This window comes from Scomber japonicus, chromosome 10, assembly GCF_027409825.1.
Source record: "Scomber japonicus isolate fScoJap1 chromosome 10, fScoJap1.pri, whole genome shotgun sequence".
NCBI classification, from domain to species: domain Eukaryota; kingdom Metazoa; phylum Chordata; class Actinopteri; order Scombriformes; family Scombridae; genus Scomber; species Scomber japonicus.
The window spans coordinates 15,755,489-15,781,448 of record NC_070587.1 but is presented as its reverse complement, the minus strand read 5'-3'; the positions used below and the strand labels follow the sequence as shown (position 1 = coordinate 15,781,448).

The 25,960-nt window shown below is 38.0% G+C and overlaps 1 protein-coding gene across 1 annotated transcript in view; it reads right to left on the bottom strand.

The window, feature by feature from the left end:
* The window catches only part of cdkal1 (CDK5 regulatory subunit associated protein 1-like 1), a 231,553-nt gene that overhangs the window by 87,564 nt on the left and 118,029 nt on the right, over window positions 1–25,960 (bottom strand). The window contains exons 9-10 of the mRNA XM_053326340.1: window positions 11,709–11,875; window positions 87–232 (exon numbers count right to left, since the gene is read on the bottom strand). Of these exons, the coding sequence (XP_053182315.1) occupies window positions 87–232; window positions 11,709–11,875 (313 nt within the window). The remainder of the gene's footprint in view (window positions 1–86; window positions 233–11,708; window positions 11,876–25,960) is intronic.

The window sequence follows — 25,960 nt, the reverse complement described above, 5'->3', positions numbered from 1 at the left end:
TCTATGTCACTGTCAACAAGACAGCAACATGCAAAGCACACACAAAATGCAACATTAGGAGTACATGTGGAGTTCGTCCTGCCTACCTTTCTTTGAGGAAGTCCACCACTCTTTTGAAGTCATCAATGCAATACTCTCTCTTCATGTCCATCAGGACGCTGTCTGAAGCCGACTGCACAGGAACATGAAGGAAGGCGTAGACACGCGGATGATTCAATATCTTTGCCATCTCCTAATGAGACAGATGGTAGAGGGAGACAGAGAGAGACAGAGAGAGGAAGAGAAAAAACGTGGAAATGGTTAGATTTGTCACATGTATGGATTTGAGGTATAATGACAGATTAAAAAAGGCAAGAAAGGTAACATTATCGTATATGTATGTAAGTGTGTGTATATCCTAACAACTATGGACCATTTACTTGTGTGTGTGTCTGTGTGTATGCATATCTTTAAAATAATCAATTTTGCATTGCATAGAAAACCTGTGAGGACATTTCTGTGTTGTGAGGACATTTTGGCCAGTCCTCACTACTTCATAGAGCATTTTAAGGTTTAAGACTTATAGGGTATAGGTTCATTTTAGACATTTAGTTGTAGTGGTATGGTAAGGTTATGAGGCTGGGTAATGTTTTATTTCAGCAAGTGTCCTCACAAGGATGTAAGGACAAATGTGTGTGTAACATATGTCAAGTTAAAATCTGTGCCAAATTTCAAAATGAGAAAAACTAAAGTCCTGCTGCTTTCTTTTATACATAGAGTTTGCGGAAAAACTAGTGATGTGATAAAGTACAGACACGGAAGTAAAAGAACGCTGAACAAACTGCATATACCAATTGAGACCAGTTTTAGTATCATTCTATGACATATAACCGCACAAAAATGATCAAATTAGAAAAAAATGTGTTGACTTTAATTTATATCTACATGTATATAGAGCCACTGTATATATCTTTAAGGAATAGAAAAAAGAAAATCATCTACCAGTTCTCTAAAAAGTAATTATTTTATTGAGCGAATATTGTATTATATAGCATTTAGTCTACCAGTGATAGTGGACAAACCCAGGACAATAAGGCAGACATTTTTAACAAGTGGTGTGCATTAGCCCTGACATACATGAACCTGAAGCAGAAATATTAAATGTTATTATTGTGACTATAAGGTTTACTGAATACAAATGCACTAAAAGAAGCAGCAAAAACTGCTCTGGTGAATGATAGCTGCTAGCTTTTAATAAAATCAAGATTCCATTAACATTCTTGCTCCTCTCTGCATGCTTTTCACTTCAGACTTTCAACAATAGACGGCCTCCTTCTCTCGTTTTTTAATTTGTCTTTTATTTATTGGGGAAAGAAAAGAAAGCAGCTCGGAGAATTCATCGTGTACCCACTAAGGTCTTAAGTCCAAAGAGTCAAGGCTGTTTCAGTAGGGGTTCTTTATATCTGAAAAGTCAAGAGCTTTTACGGAAGCATGCAGGTCCACCTCTCAGATGAAAATGGTGAAAGAGAAAAGGAAGATATATGAAAATCTATAATTAACTCAGTAAGGATTTCTGGCCACTCTGTACCTTTCTGATTTCACTAAAAGAGCTATAGAAATGCTTGGGGTATGGTGCGTGCTTGCCATAATTTCTGCAGATAGTTTATAGACAGAATCCAGGAGGCTTGTTTTAAGTATAGTGCTCTTTTGTTAAGAAAAATGAAAAGATTGTGAACTGGATTTTAAAATAAAGCCGATATTCATTGATGTTATCCAGTGCATTCCAGGAAGGAAAGACAGTCATGGTGAAGTTAAGAGACATTACAAACCTGCATTGCTCTCATTTCCATGTGTTTACATAACAGTGTTCTCACACTAAATGATGTGACTGACACAAGGGTTTATCCATACTCCCAGATTCATCCAGTCAAGATGATGCTACTGAGAGCACATAAGTTCTTGGGTAATATCTGATAGACAGTACACAATTTTTCATATTGATTAATAAGGAGAAGATTTAATATCATCATTAACATTTAATGTTTATTTATATCTATATCCAAGATTATAAGCTATAGATTGTGTGTAATTACAAATGTGCTTCATGTAGTCAAAGTATATGTCTCAGTGTCAAAAAGGGAACCAAATGGGTTTTTACAGTAACAACACAGGACTTTGTTACATGTCTTTTAAACATTTACCAAGAACAATTGCAAGCATGACATTCTTTATTGTTTTTTTTTCTTTAATACAGCACATTCATTCACCTATTTTAATTTCCACAAGAAAGACCTGGAGAGACCACATATATTTCTGATGGACATAATCAGGATGCTATCATTACCATGCTAATCACCACAAGAAGCAGAGAGAGGAAAAAGAGAGGGGAGGAAGAAATGATTTAATGATTTCCTAGAAGAATGTGCTGATTGCAGTCCGTCTTCTCATTAAGATCTATTGTAGGATGTTGCCTGCTTCATACACAGGCACAAAAGCATGTGTGTGCGTGCACATACACACACACACACGCACACAAGACACAGCTCAGTTGCAGTGCACCGCAGGGGGTTGACCACTGGAAGCTCTAAATTAGAAAGAATTAATTTGGTTGGAAAATGGAGCTTGATTGGTGACAGAAATCAGCTGTATGGTGTGTGTGTAAGTGTGTGTGTGTGAGAGCGAGAGAGAGAGAGAGAGAGAGAGAGAGAGAGAGAGAGAGAGAGAGAGAGAGAGAGAGAGAGAGAGAGAGAGAGAGAGAGAGAAATGGGTGACAGAAAACACACTGAGGAACATGTATTAATCTGTATTTGAAATGTTGTTTTTTGTGAAGGAATACAAGCTTATTTGATTGTGTGCCAATCAATGTGTTATTTCAGAGTTCTTCTAAGCTACCAGTGTAAATGGTATGTGGAATGTATTTGAAACGTTTTGTGTGCAGCCTTTTAGTCCACAATCAAAGATTTACAGAATAATAAACAATGACACAGAGTCATGTCTAAGTCGGTGGTCTAGAAGAAAACTGTTTATAAAAAGTAAATCAAACTAAATTTTATATATTGTGCTGCCAGAGGAAAATGTTTCAATGACAATGTTCTTTGAGTTTTAGGCCATACAAATGCTTGATGAAAACACTGGCTACTTTTCTTTGTGTTGCCAAAATCAAGCACTTTCTCTTTGTCAAGGGCTTCATCCATGCACTACTACACACACACTATGTGTGTCATATGTGTATATTAGGGCTGTCAGCGTTAACGCGTTAATCGCGATTAGATTAATGCAATCCATAACGCGTTAATTTTTTTAAATCGCATTTTAATTTTGTAAGCCTTTTTGTCCCTTCTACTCACCCGTAGACGGCTCCTCTAGCTGTAGCGCTATGCTTTGAAGTGGCCTCCTGCAGTAAACCTACCGCGCTGATGGAAAGTAAGAGAACTACTGTTTTTTTTTTAACGGCTTGTTTAACTTTAAAAAACTTCTAGACGGTCAGTTGACAAGTCAAAAGTAAAATACAACCTGTGTCAAACGGAGTTTAACTACCACCGGAGTACGTCGAGTTTGAGTTAGCACCTCCACGCTAAACACCCAGGTGCGGCCAAGCGAGCCTCAGCTCCACCAAAGGACCATTTTGGAGTGTGGGAGTCGCAGCAGAGCCGTGATTGATTCCCAGTTAAGACACTCTGGTAAGAAATGCTTTACATTATGGGCTTAAAACTGCCTTGAAATGTAAAATAACAGGATTTTAAACATGTAATTCAAAACACAAAAATGAATCATGATTAACTATGGAAATTCTGCGATTAATCTTGATTAAAAAATTAATCGTTTGACAGCCCTAGTGTGTGTATATATATATATATATATTAAGGCTATCCATCGATTGACATATAATATAAATGATTAATCGCATGATTGTCATATGTTAACTCACGAATAATGGCATATTAATCGCACATTTTTAATTTTTCAAGTTTTTAATACTCTTATTTACATAGGGGAGGATATATATGCTTGCTTGATGCACATTTATGTTTATTATTATTGAAACAATCCACTAACTGTTTGGATAGGAGTCTATGGGAGCCAGAGATTTTAATTTAATAACATTGCACTTTAAGGTACCTTCACAATGGTTTCAGCTACAAGTCATTGTATTTGCAGAATGGTCCCTTTGGATTGCAGTGAGTTGGTGATTTTCTGACCTGCTTACTGACTACAGTACAATCACGACCTCTCAAGTTATTGAGTAGCAGTTTTCTAACGATACCAGCATCCAAATTAACTTAATCTGAGATCTGTCAAAATTCAGTGACATTAGCGAATATATAGTATGTGTGTGTGTGTGTGAGTGAGTGTGCATATGTGTACCTTCCTTGCTTCTGCATGCATTTTGATGCAAAACACATTGATCTCATCTGTAATGAAAAATACTATAAGAATAAAATTGCCTTGCCCTGTCCTGCCTGTACTTGTCTTTCAGTTTGTATCCAATTACAGTGTATAGCATTATGCATAGTAATATGCTCCAGTCTCACTAGATTTGCCATTAATGATAACTCCCAGATGACCGCAATCTAGCCCACAAATTGTGTGTGTGTGTGTGTGTGTGTGTGTGTGTGTGTGTGTGTGTGTACATACTGGGAGGGTGCATGGGGTCTCAACAGATGGCATGCTGGTTTGAGTAGCAGGGCACTGCTGATGGCAACTGGGGATTAATCTATAAGGGGAGGACTTTTCATTCACACAAGCCATTTATCATGTGTGAGTGTGTATCTGTCTGACAGAGTGCATCCCACCCTCCAATGATTATACAGTACACTGATATGAATCTCTCTTGTTACTGATCCCTGTGGAGTTGAGGCCTTTTCAATGTTTGACTGCTGCTGACAGACAGTTTAGTGAGTCTGAAGTGAAAATGATGCTGTGATAAAGAAGATATCTCACAGCAGTGCGTAGTGGCAAAAATTAAAGTGCTGCTTTAATGCCTTCACTCCTGGGTGGATGAACTATTCAGCTCAAAGCATAATTCAATATGCTTAAAGAAACCAATCAAATTGTTGTTGTGTGTTTTTGTTTGTTTTTTGTTTTTTTATCAGTCTTGACAGTGTTTAAAGCAGTATAATATTGTTTCTTACTCTTTGTGTCACTTTTTCCTTCCCCCCACCGGGGCCTATCTTTCTCATTCAGACAAACAGACACACAATCCTTTCATCTTGGGTTGATCAGCTCAGATAGACACATGAACCAGAAAGAATCTATCTTAACTGGCTTAGCTCAAAGCATCTGATATCTACCCCCTCAAATCAGATAGGACAGAAAAGAACATATATGGAAAAAAGAGAGCAAGCGTAGATAAAAGGTGGTTTGGCTTCAAGCAACCTCAATGAGGGACGGCACCCTCTTATTTCACACTGCCTTCCCCTTATTTCTAAAGACGAAACGTATCCTTAGTGAATTTTGTGTTTTACACTCCTTTGTAATATTCTGTATGAGGCTTTTTTCTGTTGCTCTCTTATGTCTTTCCTGTCCTCCTATCCTCCCACACTTGCATGCAGGTGGAATACAGTGGATAAAAAAAAAAAAAAGTTTCTTTCAGGCACTCCCTAAAGAGTTTGCAGACACTGATCAACGGTTAACTGCTATTTTTTTCTATGTATGTTAAGCCATCTCTATTTGTATTGCTAATAACTAAACATAAATTATTATCAAAATGTCAGTAATACTGCAAAGAATATTGAATAAAATCAGCAAAACATGCATCAACACTGTACTTCGGACCATAATCTGAAAATCCCACAGAAAATCCCATCCAAACTAATATATTCGTACACAGAAACCTTCAGGTGCCATTCATTTTTAGACTGCCCTAAAAATATAACTTTACATATTCTGATCCAAGCATAAATATGAAGAAATATTAAGTCATGTGTTGATGTCTACCTGTATGTGTGTCAGAGTTGCCCCAGTAAGTGTTAATATTACCAGTCAGTTCAATATAAGTTGGTCTGTCTGAGGCTGTGTAAATACTGATGTTTTCATCATTATACACTATGTAGTATATCTATAAAGCTTTATTGAAGCAATACAGAAAGACACCGTGACACTGACATCAAAACACCCCCAGAGATCACAAATATAAGTGTTTGTTGATTTCTACTCGTGTCTGTGTGCGTGTATTGTACTGTATGCATTAATTAATACCAATATCCATCACAGCAATTGACATTTCTATATTTCCAGTACTATAGAAATATGTCCATGACTTGGCAGCAACTGTGAATCCAAACAATGAATCTGGCACCAGACAAAAGAGAGTGCACAATATGAAATTTAAGAAATAACAGAAACACTTCAAGAACTGTACCATGCACCTTTCACGAAAGAAGCAAATCAAAGTGCTTGTCACTTGTGCAGGACAAAAAACACCTTCTGACAATTCAGTCAATAACTTCTTAAATGCATTGTTGTGATTTAAAGTGTGTTTAGAGTGTGTGGTACACACAGTGGGAAAATGACAAAATTAAGTACTATTGAAAGAGTACTACAACACTGTTTTCAGAGAATGATATGACAACAACCTTGATGTGGAGGAGCTACCCACAGCAGGAAAACATTTAAGTAATAATTGTTTGGGTAGACATATTTTACTTTCTATTTGTGATATTTTTCAAAAGTTGAAATTGTTGAGTTGTCTGAATTTGCAGCTTCATACCGGTTTGTGCCCTGCATTCATTCCGATTAATTATAAATACATATTATACTAGTGCACTGCCAATATGAGTATGGTGTGCACTTAATTACATTTACATTTAGTATGGAACGGATGGACACACATCTGAATGCACCATAACAATACAGCTGGATTCCCTAGAGTGCCCACAAGCAGACAAAAAGGGTTCAAGTGAGAGTTGTGAAGCACACCCAGCACAGGTAGCACCAAATTGCATTCACACACATACATAAATACACACATATACACAAACCCACATTTAGTATTAACATACTTCACCCAGGGGAGCCTGTAGAGAATATGATTCTAGAAGCCGTTCCCAGGATAATAAGTTAGGTCCCAGTTGGCGGGAACTGTATTCAGCAGCAGACAGAGAAACTAAGCTCCCTTTTTATTATACTGTACATTTCAAACACTTAAGGCTGCACTTGATGTTCCCTAGAGGGTATACAAAGCTCACAGCACCTCACACAGTACAGATGAAATCTATGGATTGCACAATGAAAGGGAAATTAAGTGTAACAGAGGCACATCATGTAGTATGTGTGCACCATCTGCTTTGAACTGAAAAATAAGACTACTGCAGTTGCCGTATTATAATGATGTAATTCAAACAGTAAAGCTAGTCTTAAACGAAAAACACAGCAAAGCTAAAAAGCCTGAAACCACTATATTAATAAATGTATTTGATGCAGTTGTGGATTACATGAACAAACTGCACATAATTCAATTCGATCGTTACGGTCCGTATTTTTTTCGTCCTTGGCAGGCCAGAAAAAACTGGTTAAAGCAACAACAAAAAGCCAAACAAAGAAGACTCCTGAAATGCCCAGCTTCAAATTGGCAGTCCGCATTTAAATCTCCATTTTTCAAAACTCACAATTCACCATAATCATTCAGAAAACATAATTCAACGCAGCCAGTCAAGGAGTCATAATTTCGAGGCATAGCTTTACTGTGAGCATTCATTTGGTGTCGGGTCCTCACACAATGCTACATTAGGCCTCTAATGTGAAGAGGCTCCCAAAGGTGTCATTAGAATGAAAATGGTCTGAGAGGGTGTGTCTAAGTGTGCGCCCATACAGCTGTGTGCATACTGAGTGTGGATACTTGGGCCTGGGTATGAAAAATACCAGCCGAGACTAAGGATGGAGTTTCCCCTTCATTGAAAGTATTTGGTAGTTTGTCAGTCTTCCAAAAGGCCCAGTGGGAGTCAGTGATGTGTGTTCCTTTCACACATCTCCCACTGAATCTGGCTAGCTGACAAAAAGGAACTAAACAAAAAGAGGATGTAAAATGGTAAAATGATTACAGGTTATGTCTGTCCCATGTCACACAATAACTTTTAACAGCACTATAGCACTCTTGTTTTTCTGCCTGTATTTAAAAAGATCCTATTTTAGAATTAAGCATTCATATCTCAGGCTATTAATCTAACTTTCCAGTGCATACACCAGCTTTCAAGTGACTTAATATTATTTAAAAAGCAATTTATTATAATAGTTCAAATTTTGAGTGAATAAAGCTGAAGCAAAATGTTAAGTTACATCAGAAACGCTAACAATGTATCACCATTGTTACACAGAGCTGACTGTGAGGAGAGTGTGAGCGGTATATCTGATGTATCTCTGGTCCACTGAGATGAGCTCTGAGGTGGATATTTAATGGACAACTGCAGTTTCATCCATCTCAGCCTGACTGATTGCTACATACAAGGAGACTACTTTCACACCTCATTTGCTGACTCTGCTTGCATGCTAGATTCAATCACACACACACAGGCTTGCACATACACAGTCATCTGCATGTGCGCACACACATACTGTACACACACACACACACACACACGCACCTTACGTGATCAGATGACCTATTGTTGCACCTTAGACAGCCGCTTAGCAATTCATAGATAGATGGACAGACAGATAGATAAAAATTCTGTGCTTGAAATATGAAGTGCAACGAGAAAAAATGTCAGCAAAAAAGATGAACAAAAGACTAGTACTGTTAAAAGACATTTTTACTTGCAACTACTGAAAAAAGAAAACTACCCATGGTACAATGCAATCAACTAAAATGTCAGAGACTAGTGGCCTATGAGAAGTGATTGGGCCTTTAACTGCTCCAATCAGCAAATGGTGATATGAGGCTGTCTACATCTGCCAGAAAAAATAAAGCTGCACATAGGAGGAAACTGTGTGTTCTTGTATGTCGGCGGGAGACACGGCAAAAAAGCGTTAATCTGTGTGTGTAAGAGTGTTTGGAGAGGGGTGATCTTTTAGAGGGAAGTGAAGAGGTTACTTGGCCTTTTCAGCTCCAATCACAGCCATTCGGTATGATGCTGTTATACTCCATAAGTGCTGGTGTTCTTCAAAAGAAAGGACAGCGGGGTATAATTTGGCCTTTACTTAGGATGAAGGGTAAACCTACTTCGGAGATTTGGCCCCTCATCATCATCTCTCTGTTCATATTGCTGTGATTACCATCATCATGTGAACAATTGGTGGGAAGAGATGGACGAAGCAGTAGAGGAAGAGTAATTAGAAGGAAAATAACTAGACTTACTGTATCAGGTGTGAAAAGATTAAAGAAATAAAAGAGTGAGAAGAAGAATATGATGAATTACAGAGAAGAAATACCTGGTATGAGTAAGGGTTAGAAACAGCAAGATCAAACAAGAGGAAGAAACTAAATAACTTTGGCTCTAAATAACTGTCAGTATAGAGAAAGTTTACAAGTAGGACAAGAAAGAGAAATGGGAAAGTGGGAAGGAGAAGAAGCAAGTGTTGGAGAGGGGGTGGAAGGGGAGAGGAGAAAGGAGGGAAGAGGATAAAAGGGTAAATGGGGGACAGGAGCAACAAAAGACAATGATAAGTTAAAGAAGAGCACTCTTATCTTTTCTTATGTAGGTTAATTGACTGAGGAATTAAAGCAAAAAAAAAAGAAGATATAATTCAATTCAATGCATGGACATTAACAATAAAAGGGCCGGTAGCATATGAAATGATTCTTAACATACACACACAGAGACCAAGCTAGTGTGTCACCCTAGCATATTTCTAATTATCAGTTAATTGTTATTCCCTATCATTAGGAGGGTGGTTTTTTAATTGTAATGTAGCCAAGCAGAAAGCCTACCTATACATGTGGGGGACAATTAGCCACCTCCATTAACCCCTGGTTAATTACAACCTCCATTGCTGCTTCCCACAGCACTTTTCCCACTCCTCTTTATCCCTCATCTCTATCCCCGGGCCTTCATCCCCGTTTTTTTCATTTCTGCCCTCATTTCATTCATCTATGATCTCCAATCATCCTTGATTGTTTGATTTAAAAGTATATTTGTTGTGAACTTTTTTTTTTTTTTTTTTTGACTAAAAAGTTTTGCTTCACTTTATTTTTCTAGGTTACTGTTCCCCATTTCAGCCCTCTATGTCATCCCTTCCTCCATTAATAAGTTTCTCCATCACACTGCCAACTGAATTTCCTTAGGGATGAGACAGGGAATGACAGAAGGAAAGCAACATTTCAGTAATATATAGACATACTATCACCTAATTACAAATGAGTGTTGACACCAAGCTCTAAATACAATCAAAACAATACAATCTCTGACCCAAATTCACTAATTCCTTATAAATTATTTACATTTATTTTCCTAAATTGCCACCATTACTGTTTCAAGTGTAAACACTGTTACTACTGAAGTTGCTGAGACCCTGCCATACATCTATAGTTGGTCTACATTGTCACACAAAAGGAAAAAATAAAGAAATAAAGTACATATACACATAAATAAATGAATATTTTAAGACAGGAGACACATACTCCAGGTTCAACTTGTGTTGCACCCATTTTAACACATTTTAACAGATTCATCTCTAGTCGTTAACAATGACTTCAGTGGTACATACCGCTGCTTAACCATACAATTACATTATATTACTAAATAAATGTTATGTTTCAGTTTCATTGTCCTCCTTGTAGCCACAAACAAACACCTTCTCTTGTTTGCCCACACATACACTCTTTCTATTTCTCCTTCTTGCTTGCACTTGAATTATATAAACACCTATAACAAAGATACAAAAGACTGTTTTGATTTGGTGTGTGATAAGTGTGTACCTTCTCCCTTGTCAGATCCTACTATCTCAATTTCATTGAATATTAATTGTATTTACTGACAATGCTGTGGCAGACAAGCGTGACCACAAAACTAACACTCTAATGTTTCTAAGCTTCTATCCATTAACTTTATTTATCCAAATAATTCAGACAAATAAAGCTAATCTCTTAGTAGATCTATTCCCTGCTTCATATGCCCCATTTTGCATTTTGGTTTCCCCTTTCACATCTCTCCCCACTATAATGTGCTGTCTGAAAGTAGAGGCCGTTTATTGCCTTTTGTCCACTGATGATGGAGAATGGTGATAATGTGTGATTATATGTTGTTACCCTAACACTTTTAGAAACCATACATTTAAAAAAAAAAAGATTGGCAGAGAAGAAAAAGCAAAGAAAAAAAGAGAGAAATATTTAATTGATAGCATGTCAGACAGACAGAGACAGACATGTGATGCACAGAGGGAGAAGAAGAGAGAAAGAGAGACGATAACAATGTCCATTGTTCCATTAGGGAAGACAATAATGACTGATAAAATGAGGTTGCTAAAGAGGACACAATGGTCCTTAATTGACTCATTAGGGGAAGAAGAGAATGAACTGCTCTAATGAATGGAGTATGAGTAGTGCGGCTAAACTGCTTGCTAAGCAAAACAGAAAGCCATTTAGTTTATTAAATCTAGACAAAGCAATATTATTTATTCCCTGGAAGGGATACAACACGAAAAAAAAGCCTACTTCAGCTTGCTTACGATGTGGACTAATCTACATATTTTTGTTGTGTTAATGGCTGATCCAGTAACATCTTTGATGGTATCTTTGAGTGGAGTGTGTTACACATGTTTATGGTGGTTTGTTTGTGACTGTGTATTGTACATACCTCTAGGTGTTCCAGGATATAAGGTGGGTTGGTCATACCCAGCCTGAGCATGGCTCCTTCAGGGATCTCCTCCACCAATCTCCACAGCAGTGTTGGTAGGTCTGTGCCTATGTCTCTACCATAGGCTCCTGTGTCTTCACTGGTCAACCAGATCTCACACACTCCCTCTGGACACAAAAAACACAAAAACAAAGATACCTTGTTAATACAGAATACCTCGATTAAATACAATTTCCTACAAAATCTCAACACTGCTAAATTATCTATAGCATTTTCATATCAACAAAAAGCAATCTGGCCACACTTAATATGAAATAACCGTACACAATCCATAATAAATAGATTTTTAAAAACTATCTCACTATCTCTAATGATTTGGTTCAAAACTGCTTTTGAATGATGACTGTCAAGCTCTGTCATGAACTTAAAAATGAGCCCACACACATACTGTATGCATAATGCATACATAACTATTATGGTAACTATCATACACATACTACAATACCCAAGAGGGCATTATATGCTGTGACTATAGCTACTGTTACACTGAGGGGAATCTCACATTTACATTTCAGTAATTGAATTCAAAATAACACAATTTACTCTAGCTAGTGAATCTAAAGCATGGAGGCTGAAACCTGGAAGTGCTATCTGATTCAGACCTGTGGTCCGATGGCCAGTTATCTGTACTGTTTTTATCATCACATTAAGACCCCCTGAGACAAGAGTTCACCGTCCTGAGCAGCTGATTCATAATTCAACTGCTTTAAACCAAGATCAGAACATAAACATCGAGCAGCAGCAGAGGGAGGAGGGCAGAGGAGAGGATGAATGAAGCCTCAGATGCCCAGTTTATTGTTCAAGACGGGCAGCCTTTCTAAACAGTTGGAGGAGTCTGAGCGCTTTAGCCATTAATCAGTTCACAGTAAGAATGTTGATTCTGATGGTCCTGGAGATAAGGTCTGATGGTTTTGATTAGTCTAAATATTAAAAAAAAAACTAAAAACTGGTTGTAACAAAGAAGCTTATAATAATAATGATGATTCTATATTGTAGGGAATGCTGTAAACCCTGGTGCTTTATTAGAACAAAAAAGTCAATCTAAATACATCACTTATCAATTTCACACTTTTTTTTGCACCAGTAATAATGAAATGATCAGTTCTTGAATTTTATCAGCCACAACAAACAAATGATCATCTTTTTTGGAACCATAGCAATTTAGTGTATCGTTATCTGCCATGTATTTCCATATTGGTGTACATTTTCTGTGTTGAGCCGTTTCATGCTTTCTCTCCAGAGCCGTTCTGCTGTGAAAAGCTCCTATAAATTAACACACACACACACACACACACACACACACACACACACACACACACACACACACACACACACACTGTCTGGAACAAATCTATGGCTGTTTTAAGTTATTCCACTGCTGATATGCGCAATTATGGATCCCAGTGTCATGTTAATGCAGAAATCATGATAATCACACATTTATTCAGGTTTCAGTTATTATCTAAACAGTAAAACAGTATTAAGATCAAAATCATAATATACAGATCAACAGTAGAAAATGTATTGTGATAGCAGATTTTGTCAATTTGCCAAACCGGACATACAAATCTCCCCTTCCATGGCAGCAGCTTCTCTGAGGTATTATTGTTTTATTACTGTTAGCAGTCTCTTGCCATTGCCTAAATGCTCCAAGGACTTGACAGAACCCAGATCATGACAGTCACTGACAAGTATTAAAAATACCCATCTTATAAACATGCATTCCAGGAAAGTGAAGGTCACATACAGCAAAAGGGGACTTTCTACCAGCTTCATGCTAAATTAAAGCAACGCTCACTGCTAAGGCTTAATGATCTAACTGTCATTTGGCTCCAGGTCTGGAAATGGTGCTGCTTAAGCTATGTGTTAAGACATATCATATCATGCAGGCACACACAAATATATTTGCACATTTGCAAGGGCGAGAGTACACACACAAACACATGGTAAAACACACAACCACCATTATCATTAGCTGTGCAGAGACAGACAGAAAGATGCATGTGGTCATTGGGAGAGTAAAGATGGTTGGCTAATTGGAGAGTTTGTGTGTGTGTGTGTGTGTGTTTGTGTATGTAAGTGTGAGAGAGAGCGAGAGCGAGAGAGAGAGAGAGAGAGAGAGAGAGAGAGCGCGAGAGAGAGAGCGAGAGAGAGAGAGAGAGAGAGAGAAATTGTGTGTTTGAAGGCGTGCATGGACCAGATAGATTAAAGATGATGACAGCATAATTGTCCAGAGTGAAAGAGTTTCCAAAGCTCATCATTGTTGACATTAGGAGGCACTAATGACTTCTGGAGCCAGCCACGTCTAAAGACACCATCAAAAACATCCATCAATCACACATGATCAAATCTAAAGGCTAATACACTCTATTAAAGACTGCATTTATAGTAAGGATATTATTTTAATTTGCTTCAGTATGCAATTCATTAAAAAAAGCATAGTCCACCTTGGTCCAATACTCAAAAATAGTCTACTTCATTAAATGTTCTTTATCATTTACTAACTTAATCAATTCATTTTACAAAAGGAACACGTTTCAGCAATGCCTGCCTTTAAAGACAAAGATAAGAGCTACCCGCCTACTGTTGGCCAGGCTAGCATCACCTGGAGGTCAGGCTTAATGCATTCCCATGTTATCATCAGCTACCACAACCGTCTCAGTTTAGCAGCATTAATATTGTGCTTGATTTCATGCAGTATATTTCCTCCATAATCTGTCTCTTTTTTTCCTTAGTTGTTATAGCCTAAAGAGAGGTGGTGACAGCAAATTCCTAGCGTTACCTTGTTTGGGCTAAATAAAACCAATCCCTATGCCAAGGTCACACCCTCGCCTGCATCATCTACATCCCAGGAGTGGATGCATTCCTGCACCCACCCCACCAGAGGCATCGGTTTCTACGTCACGGCTTTGTCCCGCAATATTTCTGGCCAAGAGGTTTCTTAGTAAAGGGCTAGACCTGCATTAACTTGGCACAGGAGCTAAATGGGTTCCTTCCAAAACAACATTCCATTGATTCAACTCACATTATGCTGCCAAGCGAGTAAGACATGTGCGTTGTCAGATATTAAATAGCTTTCGAGATTCCTGTGTTAATTATATTTTGAACAGGGGGGCGCTATGGAAAAGTCCCAGGTGTTTACTTAAGGCCACAGTCGTACACACATCTCCCCATCAACTCAATAACCTGCCCAGTAATTTGCCCCTTTGGCCTGCCTTGGTCCCTTTTGCATTAGTTGTGCCAGTGGTGTTATTGTTGGCTGAAGGCAGAGAGAAGGTGGCCGTTCCATCAGGAAATATTTCTTCTATCTTCTCTATCTGCTTTGACACACGCTGCACAGCTGCTTCCTCTGGTTTTGGTATGTGTGCAGCGAGAGAGGTGCAAGGCTGAAATGTTTCCATGTGAGGCATGTCAAGATTACTACATCATGTTTAATGATAAAGAGTTGAAAAAACTTAGGTAGCAGACAGTTATAGCAGGGGGAAAACTGTAAATACAATATGAATCAGTATCATATTACGGAAAACTAATATTTGTCATCAGTGAAAAGCTTTAATTCATGGTGGTCTAATAAATATGTGGTTGCTGAAAGCTCTGAGCCCATACCTGTTTAAAAGGTATTGTTTTATAGCTGATCCTAAGCTTTGACATCAATGAGACAAATAAAGAAGTTTAACATATTAGTATAACATGAATATTGATAATGTGCTATTGTTATTAACAAATGATAATGTTTAGTCCCACTGAAATAAAACATGGGCCTCCTCTCTGAAGTTTCCACCCTGCTTCGACCTGCGTGTGCTCAGAACAAACCATTAACCTAACCCCTTGTTTCCATGTTGCTTTATGATGCAGTTTGATGTCAGAACAGTTATACACAAGGGTGGACAGCAGGAGACTTTTCCTGAAAGCTATTAACATTCACTGAACTCTGACACAGCAGTGTACAGACAGCACAGGGAGGAGTGAACAAAACAGCAGATGGAAAGGTGGCAGGAGCGAGAGATATTAAATATGGGGATAGAAAGAGCAGGACCTGCCTTGTTTAAGGTTAGAGCCTTCAGCGGTGAGACTATAGAAAGATAGAGAGACGCAGACAGAGAGAGCGTGCCCAAGAGGAAACAGCTTTGTGTATGTCTAAGCTGCATTTGTCTTTGTCCAAGAATAACACCATCAGCACACTTGACAAACGCCATACACATATAAAACTATCATCACTTCAACACTCTGCCAAATACTTGTTCGGTGTGTGTCTGTGTGTCTAATGCTAGTTATTTAAACTCAACTGAAAATAGTAGTAGATTATATTATTTCTGTCTACATGATGAACTCACATCAAAACCTGCATCCAGGTACTGTATGTTTTGTTAATAAGTCAACAAGCCTAAGCGCAAATGGATATATTATGTTAAAGAAAGCACAGTCAAAATAACAAAACAAATAAATAAATGTCTTCTAAAAGAATTCAAGGATATGAAAAACATATTTTGAGCCTGGGAAGAATTTATCACAATGATGAGAATGACTGTAAAACACGCCAGTAGACATAATCATAGCCGGAATACTGTAATGACTATGTCTACTGGCTTGTATTAAAGTCAACTATTAGCAAAGGAAAGAATTATTTCAACAATGAGTAGAAGTGACAGACTTTATTATTGTTGCTTCCTGTGTTTTAATAAATAACTAGATATCATAAAGGAAGCTGAAGTCAAACCATTTCAACCAAAAAGCAGTATGAACATCTAGTCAGTTGCAGCTCTATATTAATCATCATTATAGGTAAATAAAGTTTTAAGTTCCATTAATGCACTGTCACATAATATTCATACTTGTTTTTTTGTAGAATTGCTGCTTACAAAAGGCAAAAAGCTGCAGAACTTACCACCTCACTATACAATTGCAGACCTCTATATATCATTATGCTGTTTACATATATAATTTCTTATGACCCTCCCGGTCCCGCCTCTGGATTACAGGATGGGAAGAGTGGGAGGAGAAAAAAAATGAGGGCTTTGAAGTGGCTGCTTTGAAGAACCATGACAGAACCAATTGATTCAGGTGATTGGGAGCTTTAGTAAAAGCCAGTGTTGAAATGGTAAAAGGGTCTTAAATCATAAATGAGACACACAAGCGGCACAACATGACCACACAGTTTCATGTCATGCTTGTTTCTATTAGTTGGTGCATGCTGGCTCGAATTACCTTCAATATCACACACAAAAACTGTCAAATGACTGAAAATCACACTGGATGTTTAAGTGTTGGAAACACAGTAGTGTGAAACTGCTACTTTTTCCAAAAATGAATAATATTATTCTTTCTATTATAGATGTGAGAAATATCAGAAAAAATACTTTCACTGGATGAAAAAACTAAAAACATACACTGCCAGTCAAAAGTTGGGACACAATCATTCACTTGAATAAGAAAGAAATGCTACTGTACATTAATACTACTTGGTTAATGTAATGATCTTTCTAGACTTTCATGGATTAAGTTGATTTTATTACGGTATATTCAACAAAAATGTGAGAGGAAGAACAACTTCTGGATGCTATATATCCACAATAAATAACCTAAAATATTTTCTATTCTCTCATTTGCATTCACACATACATTTTACATCGTCTGTATCTCTGTGCCATTCCATCACTGCTTTGTCAATTTCTAAAACACAATATTTCTTCCTCCGCAGACACAGCAGCAATGTTATTAGCCAAGCAGGCACCATGTCTATGAATGGTATGAATGCTGTGAATGGAAAAAATTGGACAATTGTAGAATAACACTGTGTTGAACACTGTGTATTATTGTTAACTGTTGTTTACAGAACAGGTCTTTCGCCAAATGATTAGTTTTCTTATTGCCACAAGCATTGTCAACATAAACAGGGTATAATGACATTTGGCCATTTGGTTTTCTCAGCCGTGTCTAATGTGTTTGTTTTTCGTGACTTCTTCTGTGACTGCATGACCAAAGATCAGCCTCCCATGTAAAGGGCAGACAGAGATTTAAGTTTATGCTTGTGACATTTACATTAATTCTACATTCATTTGTTCAGCTTTTAAAAGCAAAACATCAACAATACTCATGGTTTGACAAATCAGAATTAGCTTCTATTGAAAAGAGGGATCCTCACAGTTTCACAGACAGGGTCAGTAGTTCCACCATCTCTTCATGCTTGTTTTCTGACTGAGTAACTTTGACCAACTCCACCACTGTGTATGTATACCCACAAGAAGACTATCATGTACGTGGATAAATGCATGCTGTGTGTGTGTGTGTGTGTGTGTGTGTGTGTGTGTGTGTGTGTGTGTGTGTGTGTCAAAGTCAGTGTACCATATGTGAATTGTTGTGTACAGTACATGAAGGGACCCCTCTATCTCTACCATACAAAGACGGGTTCAGCACTCCGTCTTATCTTAATCTCTTTGGCATGATATACATTTTGATTGGTTGCCACGGGCCATAGTGTTTAACAGATTATAGATTAGATGCATACAAAGATGATCCTATTAAAGTGAATTAAACCCTGATTTTTACAGAGCAAGTCAACACAAGGCTAAGTACATACACACATACATACATACAGTACATGGAAGGAGAGCACGTGAACGGGAGAGGGAAACACTGCGCATGACTTGTGCATTACCTCAACATTTGGTAATTGGTAGTTTGTTGGATTTTCTGATGAAGTTTAATATATGTCTGCTGTCTTAAGGGTTGTATATGTTACATAAAACACAAGCACACACGCCTCCTCATGCATCATGGCAGCTTAATGTATACATGTTTAGCTATGTGTCATGGAAAATAAGGATTTAATGTAGTATAATAGGATCATCCTTATATGCATATAATCTGTAATCTATTAAACATTACCACCCATGCATCCAATCAGAATGTGAATGACCTTATGTAGAGCAATAACAGTTTCTATCCCTTTGAGCATATTCACTCGGTGATGTAACAGATCTTATGAAATACTCTGTACTGTATACTTTATGCTATTTGCTTTAATGCTGTTATTCTAAGTGTTTTTTTGTTCATACAGTGTTAGTAATTCATATTAATATTATAAAACCAACAGAAACCATTGTCTGCTACTGAAAAATGTTAATCAGCACTTAAGGTTGACATATATGGTGTACCTTTGGGTGTAATTGGTTACATAGTGGTTATACTTGTATCCATGTTAACTGTTGCCCATCTCTTATAATATCCTTTTCCTCTTTTCCTTTATGTACAATTTTCTTTCATTTCCATCTGTGTAATGCAAACACTTTTACATGCCATGCCACAAAAAGCACATTTATGTGTTATGAAGAAGGTTTAAAGAGGATGATGAATAATGTGTGTATTTCAGTGAACCTTCTCTTTTCCTGTGAAACAATTTCAAATGTTTCACAACTCGTCTTTAACTTAACTTCAGTGTTCAGAAACAATTAATTCAATCAAATGTGATTTTGGGCTATTAGCTAACCGCACCCATCATGTAAAACCACAATTGACCACTTGTGGGTCGTTACAGCTAACATAATGTGGACAGAGACGGGAAGTGATGTGTTGTTTGGATATCTGTGGGCAAAAACTTTCCATGTTGTTGAGGTCTAATCCATTTATTGCTCCCTTATACTCCTTATCTAACTACAGTACAGGTTTGGGTGTGTGAGGCCAACAGTCCTCTATTTCTCTCCATAGCTATTTTTTGTTTCTCTGGGAAATGTGTCACAGTACAGACGCTAAAGACACTTTAACTTTTCACTGGTGTTCCATCCAAAACAGCAGACTATGCACTACATACCCAATATGTGTACTATCATTTAACTTTTACTTGTTGTGTGAATAAACAGTAGTTTTGAATCATTTCAGACGCACTGAGCTATATTTATTATGTCACTTCCTGAGAGCTTCCATGCCAGCTGCAGAGGTGTAACCATAGTAACCTGTGCCAACCATGAAATCTGAATTAACTGCTACGGCTAGAAAAGTGAAACTTTACACTTGCCATTAAATTGAAGCGTTATTGACGTTACGGCAGAGCTGCACTGGTCACTGTCTACCATGTTGTTGTGACTACTGCATTACATTGTAGGATATTTATGCTGGCACAGTGTCCAGTGCTTGCATGGTATTTATTTCCCCCCAAATAGTTTGCAATTCACATACTATGTGTTTCATACTGAGGTTTCAGACATATTAAAAAATTGGACATAATGTTTTAGCATATTAAATAGCATCTTAGCACACATGTCAGATGTAGCCAGGGACTTTAATTAAAAAGAAGGGTAAAAATGAATGGATACAGGAAGTGGCAGCATTGAGCCAATGGTGTAACTTCATCAGTGAGTCACACAACTTTCTGCCATCCAATGATATATATTCATCAATCAGTGTCTCATGTCAGATCCAGGGATCCTGCCGCACAGTACATAATGGATACAGCACAGTGAGTTGATGGACCAGCCGCTGTATCTAAATTTACATAATCACAAATCTACCTCCATTTGATGCAAATTGGGTCCATACAGTGCAATGCAGCCGGCTTGTGAAACTCAGATCAAACTATCAAACTCAGCTGTGCTGATCAAATATGAATCAAGTTTCTGTTACTGCATTGCATATTTCACACCTCAAATGTTTTCAGGATCATTTTTGACTAAACCGTTTAGCTATAAAATGAAAAAACAGAGCCAAGACCAAGCAACGGTCAACTTGCAGTACGTCAGCCACCACGTCACACACCCATCAGAGCATTTAGTTGTCCGGTACATCCAGATGCATCCTCGCTGGAGTCTGTGTGTCTGCACCATCAGTCAATTAGTCAGTCAGTGTGTCAGTCAGACAGTCACAGACATCCGCAGTCATAGGGTTGGCCCTGCTGTTGCGGTCCAGCTAAAATGACTACTACTACTAAAAATTAGACACACACGTGCATGCATTAGCTACTGCTTAATTCATGTGGTCGGCATTAATATATATCAGAATGTAAATTAAGTCATTCTTGAAGAGATGCGTATACCACCATGCTTTTTTTAAAATACCACATTCATTTAAACAATTATTTACAAGGTTGTGTTTTTTTTATCACACTGAAAACACACAGACCTCTACTTCATAACCAGCAACATTTTTGTATTGTGCCATTGACTGGAAGGCCTGTCTGACCTTCAATCACATTAGTCCCTCCCCCTGTCCTCCCCCATCAGCCAATCCCCTCTGGCTGTCTGTCTCCACAGTAAATCTCCCAACACACCCACTAGACAGAGAACATTTCTGGGTTAGATGTCAACAACAGCAACTTCAGAAATGAAATGATGAATTTGGAAGTAGAAAGAGAAAAGTAAGCATGTGTCCAGTGAAGATGGATTAAGAGGAGACATATGGGACAATACAAAAGACATAGAACAATTGCATGGCATTAAAGATATGTTTACAACTCTTGGAAAAACTTTTATTAATGTAGCAATTAATAATTAACACTAATAAACAAATCAATTAATAAAACAAATATTAAAACAGATTACACTTAATATAACTGTTGTTTAATGTTACTGAAGCTCCCCGTATGCATTGCTTGAAACCGAGTGATCACTTTGCCACATCATTTGATAGTCTTATTTTCCACAAATGTTTCATCATTTTGTTGAATCTGGTTTCCAAATGCTTTATTGACAGAAAAACTGTTCTATCACCATGTGGTGTTCACTGAAATGATGAAGTTCAAGTAGACAACAGTTCATACTGGTGTCCCTTTCATCCTTTTAATAGCCTCATCAACTCATGATATGTGACTGACATTAGATGACAAGGAATAATAACGACTCAATAAGAAGACAATGTTAAAAATGTGTTTTGTTTTGTTTTCAGCATCTTTCACTGAAATTCCTAAACTTCGCTAATCTTTGATTCACAGGCATGCAGGAAATAAACATTTTCACACACCCAAGCAGCTACAAATTTATACACATGAACATACACAGACACAAGCCCTCCTTCAATACTCGCCACACACATTTTTGCACGTTTACACACTATAACTCTTGCACAAACACCACATGCAGAGTTTAATTGCAGTAATTAAGCAGCTTAATTTAGAGCAACAACTGTTGATCTGGTGTGTGGGCGACTTGGCAGGTAGCATCATCATCATGGATTAACCCAACACACACACATACTTGTATATGCAAATATTCTCTCTCAGGCATATTTATACTGAATACATGCATGTGTGCATGCACATCTGTGTGTGCATGTTGCACATGCTTGTGTAGTGTATGTGTGCATGCACACATATGGATGCACATGCATATGCACGGCTATAATGAGCAGCCTACACAATCCTTTGAAAACAACATGTCAGCTTTAACCTACTTTTTACATAGTTTCTGAACTACAGACATGACCCTCTGTGCACAACTGTGTGTGAGATACAAAGTCTGGATACATCAAAGCCTGTGTGTTTGCACGTATGTTCATGCACATGCAATGTATGTGGTATATAAGAAAAACAAGTCATAGCGTATATGGGTCAGACATTGTATGGATATCAAAAGTAATTGGCAGAAGGGCTCAAAGTACTGTGTGTGCGTTGTGTGTACATTTGTGGCCTGCATGTGTGTATATAAATGTAAAGGGAGTAATTGAGAGAAGTCACATCCCTTCTTTCATCTTGTATGTGTGTGTGTGTCTTGTGTGTGTGTGTGTGTGTGTGTGTGTGTGTGTGTGCGTGCATGCCTGTTGTTAAAGAGAAAGCATCTTGTGAAGCTTCCAGAGCAGATGGACTGTTGCATATAGAGAAAATGGGATCTATAGAGACAGAAACAGCCCTTTAACTCCCTATAGTGCCACGAGTACTTCTTGTGAACTCAGAGAAGAGTTAGAGCAAACTAGCGGACAAAGAAAGATGGAGGTGGGAATGTCTATTGATTGTTCATTGATGTTTTCAAATAAATTGTTCCAGTGGAACTGTAATAGACTAGCAGCATGTGCAAGTTTGACATCATGATTCCACCGGGCTCAGCTGTGTAGTGTTCCATCTTCTGCATACCTTCATACCCTACCAGGAATGGGTCAGAAGTGGAGAACTTTTCTCTTAGATGCCTCCGAGTAGAGAGCCATAACAGTCATAAAACCTTATGATTTTCCTCTTCCAAGACAAATATCCTGGTTGATTTCTGGCCTGGTGTCACCGGTTATGATGTAATGTTAATGTATCATATAGAGTATTTTAAATTAAAAGTTGACTATGCCATTACTTTGTCTGACTTCCTGCCTGGTTCGATCTGCTCTACACAAGTTTGACGAGATTTCAGTCAAAAATTAACTAGGCATGCATGTTTAGCATAGTGGAGCAAAGAGCCTCTTGTGGGACGCTTCTAATGGGATTGCAAACATGGACTAAAGTGACTGCAATCAGCTCTGACGAACCAGTCTCGGCCCAAACAAGACGCAGCCGTGCCCGGTGGAATTAAGCCCTGGGTCAGATAGGCTCCAGCTCCTGCCAGCCTTGTGAAGGAATGGCAGAAAATATGCCACGCGTTTATGATTGTATGCATGAGCTGTATAGGCCTATAACAATAGTGCAAGTCTGTCATTCTTTGGTAGTTGATTTGTCCTTTGTCATTTACCCGTGCACAGTTATTATAGAACCCCCCTGAAAAAACAATGAAAAAATAAAGAAGCAGCATAGACAATGAACAATAAGCAGGAGATAATAAGTGGGAGAACGTGTTAGAGATGTCTTCACAGAGAAGGATCTCAGTGAGACTAATATTATTAGTGATTTTGTTAGTAATCAACAGGCCTTGTAATCTGCTTTCATTAAGAAATGCACTCATTAGTGTCACTTAACAAGCACTGAATGCAATTAAACAGGAGACTGAGGTAAAATATGTAGTTGTCACAATAGGTCACATTCATCAGCTGATAAACTGTATGTTAATGTGATTCAAATACAACTGTCACTGAGCTGAAAGAGAAACAAATCATCCCATCTGAAAGGCTTTTTAATCAATAAATTACTTAAAAGTAGAATTTATTTTCAAAATGATCACCTGTCAATCTACTAATGATTGATGAGCAACTATTTTCTGATTGAAATGTGTGGAAAAATAGAAAACCTCTCAGTATGTCACTGTGATTTATATAATTGTGTGAAACAAGGGTTATCTATCAAACAGGGATTATACATACCGTCTCGAGATTTGACCCCAATGTCAGTCTATCAAGATAATGAACTTGTACTGTACCGTCATTAAAAGCACATGAGTTGAAGCTGTGGGGAGGATGAATGGCTGATGGAGAGCATGGATTAGAGGACAGGGAGGCTAAGACACAGCGAGTGTTAGGGGGTAGAAGGGGGCTGAGAGAGTCAAAAGAAGCTATAGGGGGCAGATCCCATTTCTGTATGCTTCAGAGACCCTGAGAGCAGCAAGGCACTAAGGGCATTAGGCACGCACGCGCACACACACACACACACAAACGCCGCAACACTGAGATTACATATGGAAATGAGTTCCTATTAAAAAGTCATGGAGGTGGTAATGGTTAATATCAGCTGTCAAGGCAATGGACACACACACATATACACAAACACACACACACGCACACACACATATATGTATACAGTACTACAGTTGTGTTATTAGTCAGACATAATAAGGTTTAACTCTTTGTAATTCAAGGCTGTTGACCTAATTTCTTTACGTGTGTGTGTACGTGTGTGTGTGTGTGTGTGTGTGTTCTCGCCTGTGCAGCCACTAATTTGATAAATAATAATATGTCTGGTCAGTATTTATGCTAATATATTCATGACCCACCAGCAGGCATCATGTTTGTGTTTGTTAATTCACTTAGTCGCTCTGTGTGTGTGTGTGTGTGTGTGTGTGTGTGTGTGTGTGTGTGTGTGTGTGTGTTGTGTGTCTGTCTTTTCTATGAAATCTGTTACTGTAGCAAGTGAGTGTGTGTTTATGTTAATTGAGTTAGTGAATATATTGTGTGTGTTAATAACTGCAATTCAAAATGTGTAAATGTAATAATCTGTGTGTGTTCATTTAGTCGGTGCATTTGTAAACATGATCTTATTATGTAAATATTTGTTTTGTTATGTAAACATATGTGATTTTTTTTTAATAAAAATAAAGAATAATAACTGATTTATTTACCAAGTTTACAAGCTGAGAACAGATAGGCTATATTGCAGGACTACTGATCCTGATCTGCCCACCGTCACTCTAATTACCCTCCTCTTTTCAAACCTTTTAATTCCTCTACCCCTCTATATAGCAACACACCACAGGCATATACAAACGATATGACATTAGAGACATACATGACACTGAGACATACATAAGGATGGCCACTGGTCACTAGTAAAAATCGGGTTGCCGTCAGTGACAACACTTTGATCAAGACCTGCAGAGACATCAGAGACCCTGATATAGAGGATGTTAACAGGGGGGACAGAGAGGCAGTGAGAGATAGACAATCAGTTGAGATAATCAGATATGATCCAGGGAATCCAGTTGGAGTGACACCAAAACACTGCACAACAGTTTATAATACATAGAGACTAAATTAAATAACTCTGAAAAGTTAGCATGGTAGCTACTATTTTATCTTTCGGTAAAATACGGTACCGGTAGTTGTGCTCCAAAGAAATACTACAAGAATGTGTGATGGTACATATCTGATTGATGCCTTGCCTGATAGAATTGTATTACAGTCAGCCAAAACTTGACCAGGGTTCATCATTTTGGTGGACATCTCTGCAGGTTTTTGTCAGAGCCCTCTCCGTTGGCACCCCTGCTGCATAACTGAACTGGCCTTTTTTGAAAGCAATGAGAGGACTGCATTCTTACACAAGGCTGAAGTTGGTCCAAACACAGCCTATTAAATCTGTTTTAGTGCGTAATTGATGGGAACATCATTCCTCTTTCTCTTGCAGTGGTATGAAAAGGGTTTTTGTGTTTGTGAAGATGTGTTTAAGATGGATCTCCTGTGACAGTCAAGGTTACTACTGCATAAACTAAAAGGTGAGGAGCAAAGTGTACACACATACACACACACACAAACATCTTAACACACACAATTCAAGCTATGAGGCAAGGGGGTTTACAGCAAAGCAGAACTGTGCCCCTAACACACTCTCACACACACACACACACACACACACACACACACACACA